This window comes from Calypte anna, chromosome 2, assembly GCF_003957555.1.
Source record: "Calypte anna isolate BGI_N300 chromosome 2, bCalAnn1_v1.p, whole genome shotgun sequence".
NCBI classification, from domain to species: Eukaryota; Metazoa; Chordata; class Aves; order Apodiformes; family Trochilidae; genus Calypte; species Calypte anna.
Genome location: NC_044245.1, coordinates 41478055 through 41491630, shown reverse-complemented (window position 1 = coordinate 41491630; position 13576 = coordinate 41478055). Strand labels below are relative to the sequence as shown.

The window sequence follows — 13576 nt, the reverse complement described above, 5'->3', positions numbered from 1 at the left end:
TCCATTGAAGTCCCTGGCAGTTTGAAATTAGTTTCAGGAGGAGCAGAGTGAGGTCCAGTGACTGGAAGTCACTGCTGCCAGCAGCTGGAATAGCCCTTCATCTTTATGTTGCACAGATTCTCAGTGACCTGGGAACTCTCCAGAAGGTCTGGAAAAATGTTTCTGATACTAGATGCCAGCATTAACACCATTTTCACCATTTTTAATAGGCATTCTGACTTTGTGGTACTTGCTGGGCTAGCATGTTTAGAGTCATCCATACTACTTGAAGCTATTCACATGAGATTTCCAGCCAAATTTTGCTGACAGAACAGGCAGTCTCATTACTTTTCTCATGCTTTCTGTCTTTTCTGGAAGCCAAAAATTCTATTGATGTTTCAGTTAAGCAGTGTCAACAATTTTGGTCCCACATACTCATGGTTGGACAGATAATGAATTTTTTTTGTTTGGCCATTGGATTAATACACTGGAAGCAATTCTTGAGTTTGTTTAGTTGAACAGATTTTCCTGATTTTTTTCTTCAGACAAACTAAAATGATATAATTGTTAGTTTTGGTTTCCTCAGTTTTTTTCTGCTGCAATAAAAATGAGTCAATTTCCAATTGAATGTAAGTTTTAACCGAAAACAGAATTCTGAAACAAATAGGCGAAATACTTCTGTTTTAAAAATAGCAAACCTTTAACCTTTTCTGTTTTCTTAATTTTTCTGGCTCATGCTGTCTTTTTGCTTGTTTGTCAAACCCACAATTTTTTTCCCTGTGAAGTAAATTCATTGCTTAGCATAGTACTTTTAACCAGTATTGTTATCAATTTGCAACTCATTCCTGTTGCCTGTTTATAGACTTTTGCTTTTAAACAGTATAGCCTCTAGCCTTGAGTTTGGATAAGCTGTTGGTATATATCAACACCTGTGTGACTAGACTGTAATACAACCAGAGTCTGTGAGAATGAGGGCAATTGGGGCTGGGGACTCAGTGGATTTACTTCATGTGAGCAAAAGAGATACATTATTCTTTTCTGTCCTTGTCATCAGAAAGCTGTTCTGCACTAAATATAGGATTTAAGCACTAGGCATCCATTTATCTTATTATCTTTGGGAAGTTTGTTTTTTTTTTCCTTAGTTAGAATAAACTTTCACCAATTACAAGTGTCCATACTGCTCAACAGGAGGCAGCCTTTGGATAAATTCCAAAGCATAATTCTTTGCTGTGACTAAAGGGTTGAGAACATCACCAGTTCAACAGAGTTGCTCTGGAGATTTCACTTTACACAAGGAACCCACGCACTAGGAAATAGTTTTTAGCTTAAGAACCAAGCTTACCTCTCTTGACCACAGTGAGAATGGTTTGTGAGGCCTTGCTAGCTGGAAGAAGAAGAAATTATCTCAAGAAGGTGTTTCTTTGAGTCTTCTAAAAGGATTTTCAGCGTCCAAACTTGAGAACTAGCTCTTGGAGACATTAGGTACATGCTTCTCCTGCTGAAGAAGTGCTCAGCTTTATAGATGAGCCAGTCGTTAATGGTGTTTGCTGGAAAATTTTATGCAGTCATGGCCTGAGCTAGGTAGAAATTCTTGAAGCATTGGAAAAACTTGCATAGTAGGGCCACTAATGAGTCAATTAGGGGTAAACACTGTGATTTTTAAGGTATTGCCCTGTGGCGTGATTGTGTAGACCCACTATACTCAAAGATGCTAGAGACAGGGAGAGGGAGATATATTGTTTTCCAGATCCTCCCAGTGCAGTAAATACTTCAATTGCAGCACCCAACCTGGCCCTGGCTGATGTTCACACATTTCTTTGTGTGTTCATGTGATGGGATGCAACACTGGCATCTTCCATGTGGATATATACAAGGGTCAGCTGTGATCTGGACTCTTGATAAGAAGCAGCTTAAGCTTTAGTGTTAAAACTTTCTGTTGTTTGTAATTTGGCTGACTGCTGGCTGACAATGAGAGAAAAGGTTTCCCTGCCACCCAGGTAGACAGGGAAGGAGCTAAACTACAGTGTCATTTTTGCTTTAATTTTAAAAAAAAACACCTCTGCTATTAGTAGGAAGAGCAGCATGAGGTGTTAGAGCCTCTGTGTAGGTCTGCATGGGCGGACTGTAATGCACCCATCAGTCAAGGCAGTTCCTTGAGCTTCTGACTGCCACAGTGCGATGTGAGCAGCTCTGCTGCAGGAACATCTTCCACTTACTGCACCTTCTCCCCAACTTTCTTAAGCAGAGGAAAGGCATGTCTGATAGCTAAGTATGCTTGCTCTAGTGAGCATTTGAAATAATAGTCTCCAGGATGAATTGGCAGGGGAAAGAAGAGGTGAAGGGAGCAAAAGAGAGAAGATGACTTTGGTTTTAGGATACATTGCACTTAAAATTCTGTGACTACTCCAGTGACCGATCACATAAAGAATTAGATTTACAATTTGAAGTAAGTTCTGTAGTAAAATAATTGGACTGGTGAAGCAATCTTACTCTCACTATATTACTTTCCAAGGAGCCTATCCTGAATGGAGCTATGCAGCTCTTTCTGCTATTTGAGCATCCTCGAGTCTCATTGACTTCAGTGGGAATTAAACTCATCAAACTCTTTACTAGGCAATTATTTCCTTATAGGTCTAATTATTCTTCTACAGAGTGGTAGGTGCTTTTGCTTTCAGTTAGCAGTCATACCCTATGCTCCTTACATCTGAGCCCTAGCATTCATGTATCAGTATCAGTTCTGTGAGACAGATGCTTCAGCATTTGTGCATATATTCCGTTCCTTACTGCTTTCTACAGATGGGATCCCTGATAGTTTTATTGCACTGACTGCACCACCTTAGTAAATAGAATACACAAAATACTGGATGGAAAAAAAATCCCATCAAATATACATAAAACAGGTTTATGTTTTGTTTCTTTTAAGTAGAGATGTTTGGTTTGCCTTCAAAAACGGATGGGTGCACTTCAAATTAAGACTACAGCTTCATTAGCATGGAGGAAGAGTGAGTTAATAAAGGATAGTACAATTGAGATTTTCCTACCTTTCCTTGCGAGAAAACCTGCTGAAATGCAGTGTATATTTACAGTCCTCAGATTACTGAAGCTCTGAATGGTTTTGCTTTCGTAGTCTCAGTTTGTGCTACTGCACATTTTGGAATGATGGATTTTGGAGCACTGGATGCTGAGATGAAGAGAATCAATAGTGTGATACAAAAGATGAGATAACTCTGATGGAACATCAATAAAGGCTAAAAAGTTGCCATAGGGATTTGAATCTTAAAGAAGAGCTTGAAGAAGTCTATTAAGAAGAATTTGCTTTTCTCCTTGCACTTGTAGTGTCTTTATTGCATGAGCAGAAATTGCTTGAGGGTTCTTGTCAAGTTTAGGAGTAGGTGATTTTTTTCTTTTCTGTATGTATAGGACTGACCAGAACAACACCACCTGGTCATGGGATCTTCTGAGCATTGTCACAGTCTCATTGCTACTTCAGCCTAGAGCTGGCATGAATAGAAATGGAAGAGTAGAACTCGTTATAGCCTCATGTGCTGCTGTAAGGATTCAGTGTATGCAAACATACGCTTTCATTAGTCTCTTCATGCAGGAGGCACACCTGAAGCTCTACCTTAGATTTCATGGATTTTATGGAAAAAGATGCTATTGATTTTGAGCAGAGATATCACAGTATGCCTCTTAACATTTCTGCTGTAATTCTGAGTGTTCCTGTCCCCCTGCCCTCATTATTATCTTCCTATTTCCCAGAAGTTTACCAGAACTACTTTCACTACTTATTTCTCTCTCTCTCTCTCTCTCTGTTTTTTTTTTTAATTTCTTTTCCAGCAACAAGCATTTCCAGCAACAGCCAAAATTCTGATTACACATTGTATTCTGAAGGGATAGTCTTCACTTTCATGTCACTGATGTCACACTCTGGATTTTAATTAGAATTCTGACTGTATCACTCTCATAGTTTAAAATGCAAACACTAAATAAACCACATAGCTTTGTCACTAAGATAAACCAAAATTGGAGAGGCAAATTAATTTAGAATCATAAGCAATCCTCCTCTGAATTTAATATATATCTTGAAACTATGGTAATTTAGACATGTGCCACTAAACAAATATGGCTGTTAGTGTTGAAAACCTTAACCATTTCTTTCCATATAGGACTTAATGATGAAAATGTGCCATGTAAAAATATTAGGGCAAGGTTGGCATGGTCATTTTTCTTTTCCTGATCAGATGGTAGTTCTGGCAGTAACTTTCAGAGCTGAAATAAATTCCCACAGAAAACAAGGTTAGGTCATACACCTATTTGCTTAGCTCAAAGTCAAGCTGTCACTAAAGGAAGAAGAGTGTACTTTTCTGAAATACATTAATGTTTTTAGTAATATATTAAAATGCAACACATTTAAAAAAAATACTACGTCTGTCAAAATACATATTTATGTATTCCTTCTTTCAAGGAACAGAGTACTTAATCCAGTAATGCATTTAAACTTCTGACTACTTTCAGGAATGAGAACACAGAACTACTCATATGCTTAAAGTTAAGCACAAGATTAATTGGACAAGGTTAATAGCCCTGCTGGGGTGAAATCAAGTGTTCAGCTCTAAGGACCTGACTGCCATTCTTACTCAATTTTTTTTTTCCGTAGTGAGACACCCATGAGATTTCATCTCATTCAACATAAAAGGAGTGTAGCCAAATGCTGATTACACCTTAAATCTGAGAGATAAAGTCCTAAGCTTCAGGATCAGGCCTGCTTCCTTAAACTGCACCACAATTACTTCTTTGGCAGCTTAAGGTTCACAACAGTTCAGTGGAGAGCGTCCTTTAGGGAGAGCAACGTTGCAGATGTGGAGAAGGGTCATCAAGGGCAAGAGTCAAACCCTGCCTTCTACAGCTGCAGATGTTGTTCTCCCTCAGTTCTAAACTCCCTGAGTTTAGACCTTTGCTCTAAATCAGGAAGATTAGGGACCTTAACCTGTGCTTTCCCATACCACAGAAGAATCCCCCAAGCAGCAAGCAGATGTTTCAGAGTTTTAGGTCTTTCCCTGTTTCTGCCAGCAGTCCTGTAACCTGAGGATCTCTGTGCACTGTCTGCCTCTATACTGCAGGTCTGGGTTTCAATGTTTCTTGGGGCAGGCAGTGGGAAGGCAGGCAAAGAGGTGCCAAACTCAGCCACTTAAAAAAACCCATAATGAGTCACAAATTGCAGTTTCTACCCTAATCTGCTGTATTTATGGCTGGGACATCAACCCTTTCTTGTCTTTGCTTTCAGGTTGCTCCTATAATTAAAGAAAGGATGATGAAGAAGGGCAGCATGATGCTCGGGTACCAACCTCACCAGGGCAAAGTCAACTTCTTCCGACAGGTCGTGATCAGCCCCCAAGTCAGTCGAGAGGACATGGACTTCTTGCTGGATGAAATCCAACTTCTTGCTAAGGACTTGTAGCTGTAGCTCCTCAGCACTAGACACTGCTTTCATGTGATATTTATGGAGAGAGAGAATTGCGGCAGTGTTCTGGTGCTATTTTGTGAAAGGTAGTAAAAAGCTTGACATATAGTTTGGGAACTGTCATTGTACAATGATGTTGAGAGCTTTACAGGTAGGAACCCCCCCCCCTCCTCCTCAAACCCCCTTCACAGGAAAGTATTTGCTGATGGGGGCTGAGAGTGGCAGATGCAGGCTGGTGTTTGCAGCACCACTGCCACCAGTCTGGGAAGTGCTTCCTTGAGAAGGGAGCACTTCTGAAAATGGTGTCTATGTCCCAGGGAGGGCAGCTACCTACAGTGTGCCCGTGCACAGTGTAGCTCAAACTGGTCACTTATATATGCAGGCAATACTCCTCTGAAGTTACTTTTAGGAGTGGATTTAGCTCAGTGAGCTTTAAAATGCTAGTTTTAAACTACTCTGTCAATATTTTAGTTTGGTATGTGTTGAAGGGTAGAGGTGTAGTTGGTAATCACACTGATAAGACTGAGCATTGTGGACTTTTGTGAAGTGTTCCTCAAGGCCCTTAACATGGTGAATTGCTCCTGTGCAGTGGGAGGTTTTCAGAACCTGTCTGCATAAGGCCCTGAGCCAACCAATATTGACCCTGCTTTGAGCAGATGGAACTAGAAGAGTTATTAAGGTCTCTTCCAACCTGACTGATACTGAGATGCTATGAAATACAGTGGTGGGGCCCAGTCAGTGTTTGCCAATGTCTCCCACCCAAAATATCACCACCACTTTAGCAGAGCTGAGAATATTGAAATAGCACTTAGAACTTCTTACCTCTGTTAACAGGAGCAACTTGTCATTTCTTCGTTTTTAAAGTGTAGAGATTTATTTAGAAGCTTTTAGATGCACTGTAAAGTTTTAACAGAGTAAATATAATATATTTACCTGAAGGATATATATATTTTTATGCATGGTAAATTTGTATTAAGAGTATAGCAAAATTACATGTTTGACATTGTCTGTATTTTCCTACAGATTAGAGATGACTCAATCTTATGTTACCAGTATATAATTTATATTTTGGCACTGAGATTAAGGTGGTGGTGATCAGTGAAAGCCTGCCTGCAGTTTTAGGGTATGAACAGTATGAGTTTTTTGGTCATTCTTAAATTGCAAAATTAAATTCTGAACTTTATGTTAAGAATTGTAGTTTACTTTTGATTTGATTTTATTCGATAAGATGATCCATTTTGTAAAGATAGAAATTTATTTCTTGTGGTGAAGTTCTTGCAGCAAACTAATGGAATAACCATGTCTTTCACCTTGTAATCAATGCCTACTTTAATGTTTTGATGTTTGTTCCTTATGTTTTATTTGAGGTGGCACTGACCAATGTGAGCCTTTCTGCTGTAATGTTTTCTCTCCTGCTGAAAACTGTCTCTAAACACAATGCTTTCTTGTGTCATTTCCTACATTGTACTAGGATCCAACATTGAGTGACATTCCTACTTCCAGACTCCAGGTTCATGGCATGAAAAGTTTCACAACAAAGTCGTGATACCAAGGAGGTTACACTAGCAGAGTAGTAGATAGGAGCAAGAGTTACCCTGCAGCACTTGACAGATGCCTTTAACAGTGTTCTGGAAGTAAATATTCTCGTGCTATTATAGTGAGCTACTGGACTTCAAGCCAAAACCCACATTGATTTTAACAAAAGAATTAATATAATGGTGAAGTCCCTGTATTTGGCCTCGTAATATGCGTAGTTCACATTTCATTTACTATCCTGTGCTTCTGGCTATATCAGCTTGCAAAGGACCTAACTAACTTCTTACCTGGCCTCCCAGATACTCCAGGTGGAGTGTGGAAAGTACAAAGGGGGTACTGGATGGTTGGGAAAACTTCGCTGTTGCTTCTTGAGTTAGCTAGGACTGTCATCCCTTCTCTCTTTTCTTGAAAGGAAAGACAGAATACAGTCCCAGGATGTTTTGATTACAGTCCAGATTCTTGGTGAGTACTTGATTTTTGATTCAGGGGGAGCTATGTCACCTTCTGTCTGCTAAGAATTTGGTGTCTGGTGTTTTGTGGCAACAACTTTCACCAAAGTGTTAACTGACTTGTTTCTCATGGTGTTAGCGTGTTTCTGTTTCCAGCTGCTGTCACACTTACAGCCCATGTCAAACTGAAGTAACCAGTTCCTTTCTGGAGCAGTAGTGGCTATAGTATTTTTAAATGAGAGCAAAATAGAACTTTTTAAATATTTGCAGCAAATAGGTCTCCAATCAACATGTGCCCTGATTTCTTTAAAGGTATAAGCTAACTTTCCAGTGTGATGTGAGTACCTTATCTCATCTCCATATATTTTATTGCTGACCCCTTACCTTGTTCCAGGTGTGCACTATGATGGTCTCATTTCAGGACTAATGTAATTTTCTCATAGCTGCCTATTTAGGGCTACCATGTACAAAATGTCTGTTTTGTAGCTGGTGATTTTAATAAAAAGTGAAGTAAATAACACCCTTATAAATACAGGTTGCATTTGTCATTTGTCAAGCTAAAAATACAGCTCTCTATGTATAAAGAAGATATGCACAAGCTTTGCAGATGGAGGAACAACAAAGTACCAGCACAGCTTTAAAGTGTGAAACCTAGTATAACCCTGTTTCAGCATGTGGTTTATCTGTGTGCTGTGCCCATATCATATAAGCATCTTGGGAGAAAATGTGTCACAATTTATCTTACTCTTCCTTTCAAATGCAGAAGTTGGTTTGTTTTTTTTTTTCAGAAAAGGTCATTTTATTTATTTATTTATTTAATATTCTAGCTAGATGAGATTGGCCCTTGAGCCTTCTCACTCCTAGGTACTGAGAACTGCTATCTCTCAGAATGCTGAGCCAAGTTGTGGAACTAATGAGCTACTGCTACAGATCAGTGTAGAAGCTGATCCACTGGCTCTTTCAATCTTTGTACCACTTCTGTCTACTTTTAATAATCTTTTTTTCAATGTGGAGCTTTAGGAACAGAAGGAAACATTTAGACAGAAGAGATACCAAGGCACTTTCAACTTTCAGCTGTGTGGATGCATCTTGTAAGAATTTGGGGTATTTTGTGCTGGGCCCATGTGCAAAATCACCCACCAGTCATTATGTCTGGAATAAGCAATCCTGGTCTCAGGATTTTGAATATGATTTTCTGTGATAGAATAATGCAAATTGATAGGGTCTGGTTATGTATGATTTTAGTGCTTCTAACACTCACTGAGTTAACTGGAAGCCCTTGGTGGATTGGGCCCTGAGTTTTATTGCTGGGATTTCAGCACCAGCACTCATAACATCTTGGTTATCTATTCAAGATTTCTACCTAGAGATTCAGATTTATCTTTATTTCTGTCAGACTGAATTGAAGTCTATTTTCATTTGTATCCCTCAATGATGCATTGAGATGCTTTTCAAATATTATTCGACCCTTAAAGGACAAGTAATGTGCTTTAAAAGAAACCTGGTAGAACTGGCAGAGCTGCATGCCCAGAATGTCTCTAAAAGCTTGTAATGTGCCTAAGGCTTCTTCATAAACACAGATCACAGCATTAGTTCATGCTCAAATAATTTTTATTTTCAAATCCTTTGGTAGCATGATTAATCTTACAAAACTGATACAAACCATCAAACACAGAGAAGATTAATTCAGAAATACTAAATGCTAAGTGTGCTTTCTTCTGTTATGTCACAGGTGAACTCTGTGAGACCAGACAAGGGTAAGCTGAAATTTGCCTTTTGAGTCCCCCGTATTCAACAGTGCCAGCCTCTCCTCCCTTTTGGCAGTTTCCATGGGCTTTCAACAGGAGAGTGAAGTGTGTTCATCCTGGAAATCACTTACACACCTGCCCTCCTTCTTGTGACATAATTGGTAAATGCTGATAAATGGTTTGAGCATATAAGCCCTGTGTCTGGTACAGTGACTGCTAAAAATTGCTACTGTTCCTTCCCAAAATAATGCAATTGCACACAATTATTATGTCTTAATTGCACGTGCTAATTGCGGGTTAGATGCAATCAGGGCAGCACTGCCTGGCAAATGCACTGTGCAAACCATGAGAAACCCTGGTGGAGGGGTTTTCTTTCTTTAAATTGAATCTATTCTCCCACAATTACATGGTTTTGCTTCAGATGTACAATTAGATGTTATTACTCTAATTCTGTAACTACACAATAATCAACCCAAAATTACTTTGAGAAGCAAAACAAAACAAGGAAATTTGCTCAGTGAGAAGTACAATGAAGAGAACATCAAAGGTTTCGAGGCAAACCCACAGAAGGAAACAATGGTCATGTGAATGATTAACCTCTGCTAAATCTGATGTGCATGAATGCACCCCATAGCTATGATTGCAGGAATGGGGTGGTGGAGTAGTACCAGTCATGGAGTCCTCAAAGAACTTGCATATACCTTGACTCTGAGCAATCTGCCCCAACACAGTATGGTCCATCCTAGATCCTCGAGAAGCTCTTTCTGAAGGCAGGATGCTTTGTACTACAGTAATGATTTTTGTATATATCAGGATAACGTTTGTTTTAAAGCAGTTTCAATAATAGAAGTGACTATTTTAAGCCTCAGTAGTTCATGTATAATTGAAGTACAATTGATCACACTTTTAGAAGTCATAAAAGTAAATAAATAGCAAAACCTTTGTTTTATGTAGGACAAAGGCAAATAATAGAAAGTGAAGTACACGGACCCTTAAAAGTTCTTTCAAGCACAAGTATTCTTTTTTGACGAAATAATTTCTTCCTTGTGGAGCATTAATTTCTACAGGGCTATTTAAAAATGGAAAGATGGTGAAAGCACTTGCCACAAAATGACATCTGCCTTCAGGACTGTATGGTCTATAGTGTCCTCCACACAAATCTGTTCTTCTGAGAAATTTTCTCCCAGATTGTCATTTTGGGAAGTGACCAAGCTAAAAGTTTCCAGCTAAAGTTTTCAGTGGTCACTCTTTAAGTTTTTTTGCCAGGCCTGTTTATATGGAATTTTGGAGCCGTGTTGAGCAACAGTGGGAGAGTGGCCTCAGGTAACCAGTTTGTACCATATAGAGCATATCTGTTCCAAAGACATCTTGAACATCTTGTATGTGACAGAGGAATGAACCAGAACAAAACCTACTTGAGATTCTTTAGGCAAATATGATTTCTAGTAAAATGTTGCTTTGTTTTAGGCAGTCTCCTGTGGAAACTTTAGATTTCAATGGATATGCAGAAATTTTATCATTTCTTGCTGTCCTGCCCTAAATATTTATGGCAATGAGTTTCCATGTTGTGTGTCCTGTGATGACACTGCTGTGTTTGAAGGTATCCAAGCTGAGCAATGGGGAGCTCAGAGTGCCATGAAAAATGCACTTCCCTGCCTCTGAGCCCCTCAGCTGAGCAGTGATTCCTTAGTCTTGCTCTTTACTGAGGCTGAAAATGGGGTCAGTAGCATGCAAACCACTTGTAAGCTGTATGGCCTCAGAGTACTGAGTTTCCAGGTTTGATTTTAATCTGAAGTAAGCCAAAGGTCTGATTTTTAACAATTATTATTTATTTTCCTTTCCATGAGAAATGCCAGTGTTCTATGTTGGGTTATGAAAGAGGATGTCCTGCCCCATGCCCCAGCATGTTTTGGACTAAAGAACAAAATTTCCAGCTTCTTGACCACCCTGAACTCAGACCTTGGAGACACAGACTGAGCACAGAATGGCAGCTCCTGCAACTGGAAAGGATCTTAAGGAGTTGGACATGAGGAAAAGGTTCTCCACTGAGAGGCTGGTCAGTCACTGGAACAGGCTTCCGCAGGTAGTGTTTCATGGCACCAAGCCTGTCAGAGTCCATGAACCATCTGGACTACGATCTTAGTCATATGTTTTAATTTTAGGTAGTCCTGCAAGAAGCAGGGAGGGCTTAGTGATCCTTATAGGTCCCTTCCAACCTGAGTGGTTCTAAGATTTATTCAATCTATCAAGAACAATTTGCATTGTCAGTCTGCCCTGTAGCACACATGAAGCTTCCCACAGTGTGATACAGCGTGTAGATTTAATAAGCACATGTTTTAATCCTAAGATGTTATTTAAAATACTGAATAGGGGCCAGACCTCAGTCCCTGTTGAACTGTGTTCACGAGCTCCTAGGGATCTACATACTAACTATTGTATCTTCTAGGCCAGCTTTGCACTCATTCTGTACTTGAATTTGGACAACATTTCCCTAATTTCCTAACAATATCACCTGATGTGATGTCAAAAGCCTTTCTAAGCTTAAGCCATCTGATATTTACTCTATCTTTTCCATTTTACGGGAGTTAATGTCCTGTAGGACAACCAAACCACATGCTGAATCCATGTTAACTGTTACCCTATTCTCATTTTTCCAGTGGCCTCCAAATGGTTTAATTTGTCCCCTCCCACCCCTCTCACTCCCCCCCGGCCTGTAATTTCTTGATACTGAGGGACCTGTCAGAGTGGTTCCAAAGAATGTTTATCAATATGGTGATAGGCGCTTTATATATATAAATACATATATATATATATATATATATATATATATATATATATATATAAAAATGTCCCAGTTGCTCTTGCCCCCTTCCAAAACAGTAAGTACCTCCTCCCCTTTGGCAACATGGGAGCAAGCTGTGTGACTGCAGGAATCCTTTCAAGAATATGCTGTAGCTCAGACAAGCTGGTCCTCAAGTAACTGAACCTCAGATTGGCTGTGGATGGAGTTGAGGCTGGAGGGTACTGAAAGGCATCTGGATGGAGGCCATGTGCCCAGGTGCTGACTCTGCTGGAAAGCAGAGATCTGGGAAGGGTCGGATGGCTCAGCATTGAAGTCTTGTCTCAGTACAGATCTGTGATGTGGCTGGGATGTGTGTTTGGGTTTGGAGTTGGACAATTATTCCCCATCTATGCAGGAAAGTCAGAGTAGTCAAAGGCAAGCATGAATAGATCTGGGATTGTGTGGAAGAATTTCATCCAGGTCAGTGAGACTGAAGCTGTACAACATATCCAAGCATTTTCCACTATATTCGGATCCCATCCCAGTTCGAGAATTAAACTTTTATCATCTCATGGAAGCTAAAGAGGAGACTGATACAACCACACAAGTAGTAAACTTTCCAGCCACTCTCTTCTTTTCATCTGTGCAGTTCTTCCTTAAAGGCTTTCTTTTCTTGTGGTTTTGTTTTGTTTTTAAATGTTTTTCTTCATTAAAAATACTCTCAGTATTTAGTTTGCTGGGTTTCTTTAGAACTGGAAGACAAAGGATAGTGCTCTGGTCCTGGATTACTGAGCCTGATGAGACATTCATGTGGAGATATTTGCATAAGATGTTAAAAATAAGAACTCCTCCCCTCCACCCATTAAGAGCCTTTCTCCTGTAATTATTGTCTTAATTAAAGCACTTCATGCAGCTCCTAATACCTATAATTTCATTTTAATTACTCTTGGAAGACGACACAGTTATTTAAAAATGCAGTTCTTACCATAACGTATATCAAAATGGAGTCATAAGCATACACAAGTTATTAATCAGAGCATTTAACATCTTCAAGTTAATAATTTTATTACTGCCAAGATACATGGCTTAAGCAAGAAATGTGATGACATGAGGAATCATTCAATGGCATATATACTTTTCAGTTGCTAATGCATCAGTCGCATGTATAGAAAAGTGGATGAAAAAGAATGAACATCATTATTTGACTTGTCTGACCCTGTATCCAAAGCTTATTTCATGCATTTGCCCATGACAGAAGTTTCCATCTCTTCTAGAAGCTAATATGATTGATTTTTCACATCAGGACAAGTAGTGAAAAAAGGCAGAGCTCCAGGCTAGTAGCCCACCCACATGGCAATCAAGACTGAATGAGGACTGTCAAAAACTATCAGTGGAAATTGGAAAGGCAGAAAATACTTTTTAAAAAATCCATTTTATTTCTCACTGGGATTTTTGAACCTGAAGGTGTTGCTGCCCATGCAAGGGGGGTTGGAAGCAGGTGATCTCTAAGGTCTCTTCCAACTCAAACCATTCTATGATTATCGGTCTATGTGCACTCTTCATATTTTGGTGTAAAAAGTGCACTATACTAAAAATCTGCCTAAAATCCATAGGCGTAATA

The 13576-nt window shown here is 39.4% G+C and overlaps 1 protein-coding gene across 1 annotated transcript in view; it reads left to right on the top strand.

Annotated features, from left to right (window-relative positions):
- Positions 1 to 7945, top strand: part of GADL1 (glutamate decarboxylase like 1) — an 85372-nt gene extending 77427 nt beyond the window's left edge. The window contains exon 15 of the mRNA XM_030446095.1: positions 5264 to 7945. Within this exon, the coding sequence (XP_030301955.1) occupies positions 5264 to 5437 (174 nt within the window). The 3' untranslated portion in view covers positions 5438 to 7945. The remainder of the gene's footprint in view (positions 1 to 5263) is intronic.
- The last annotated feature ends 5631 nt before the right edge of the window (positions 7946 to 13576 follow it).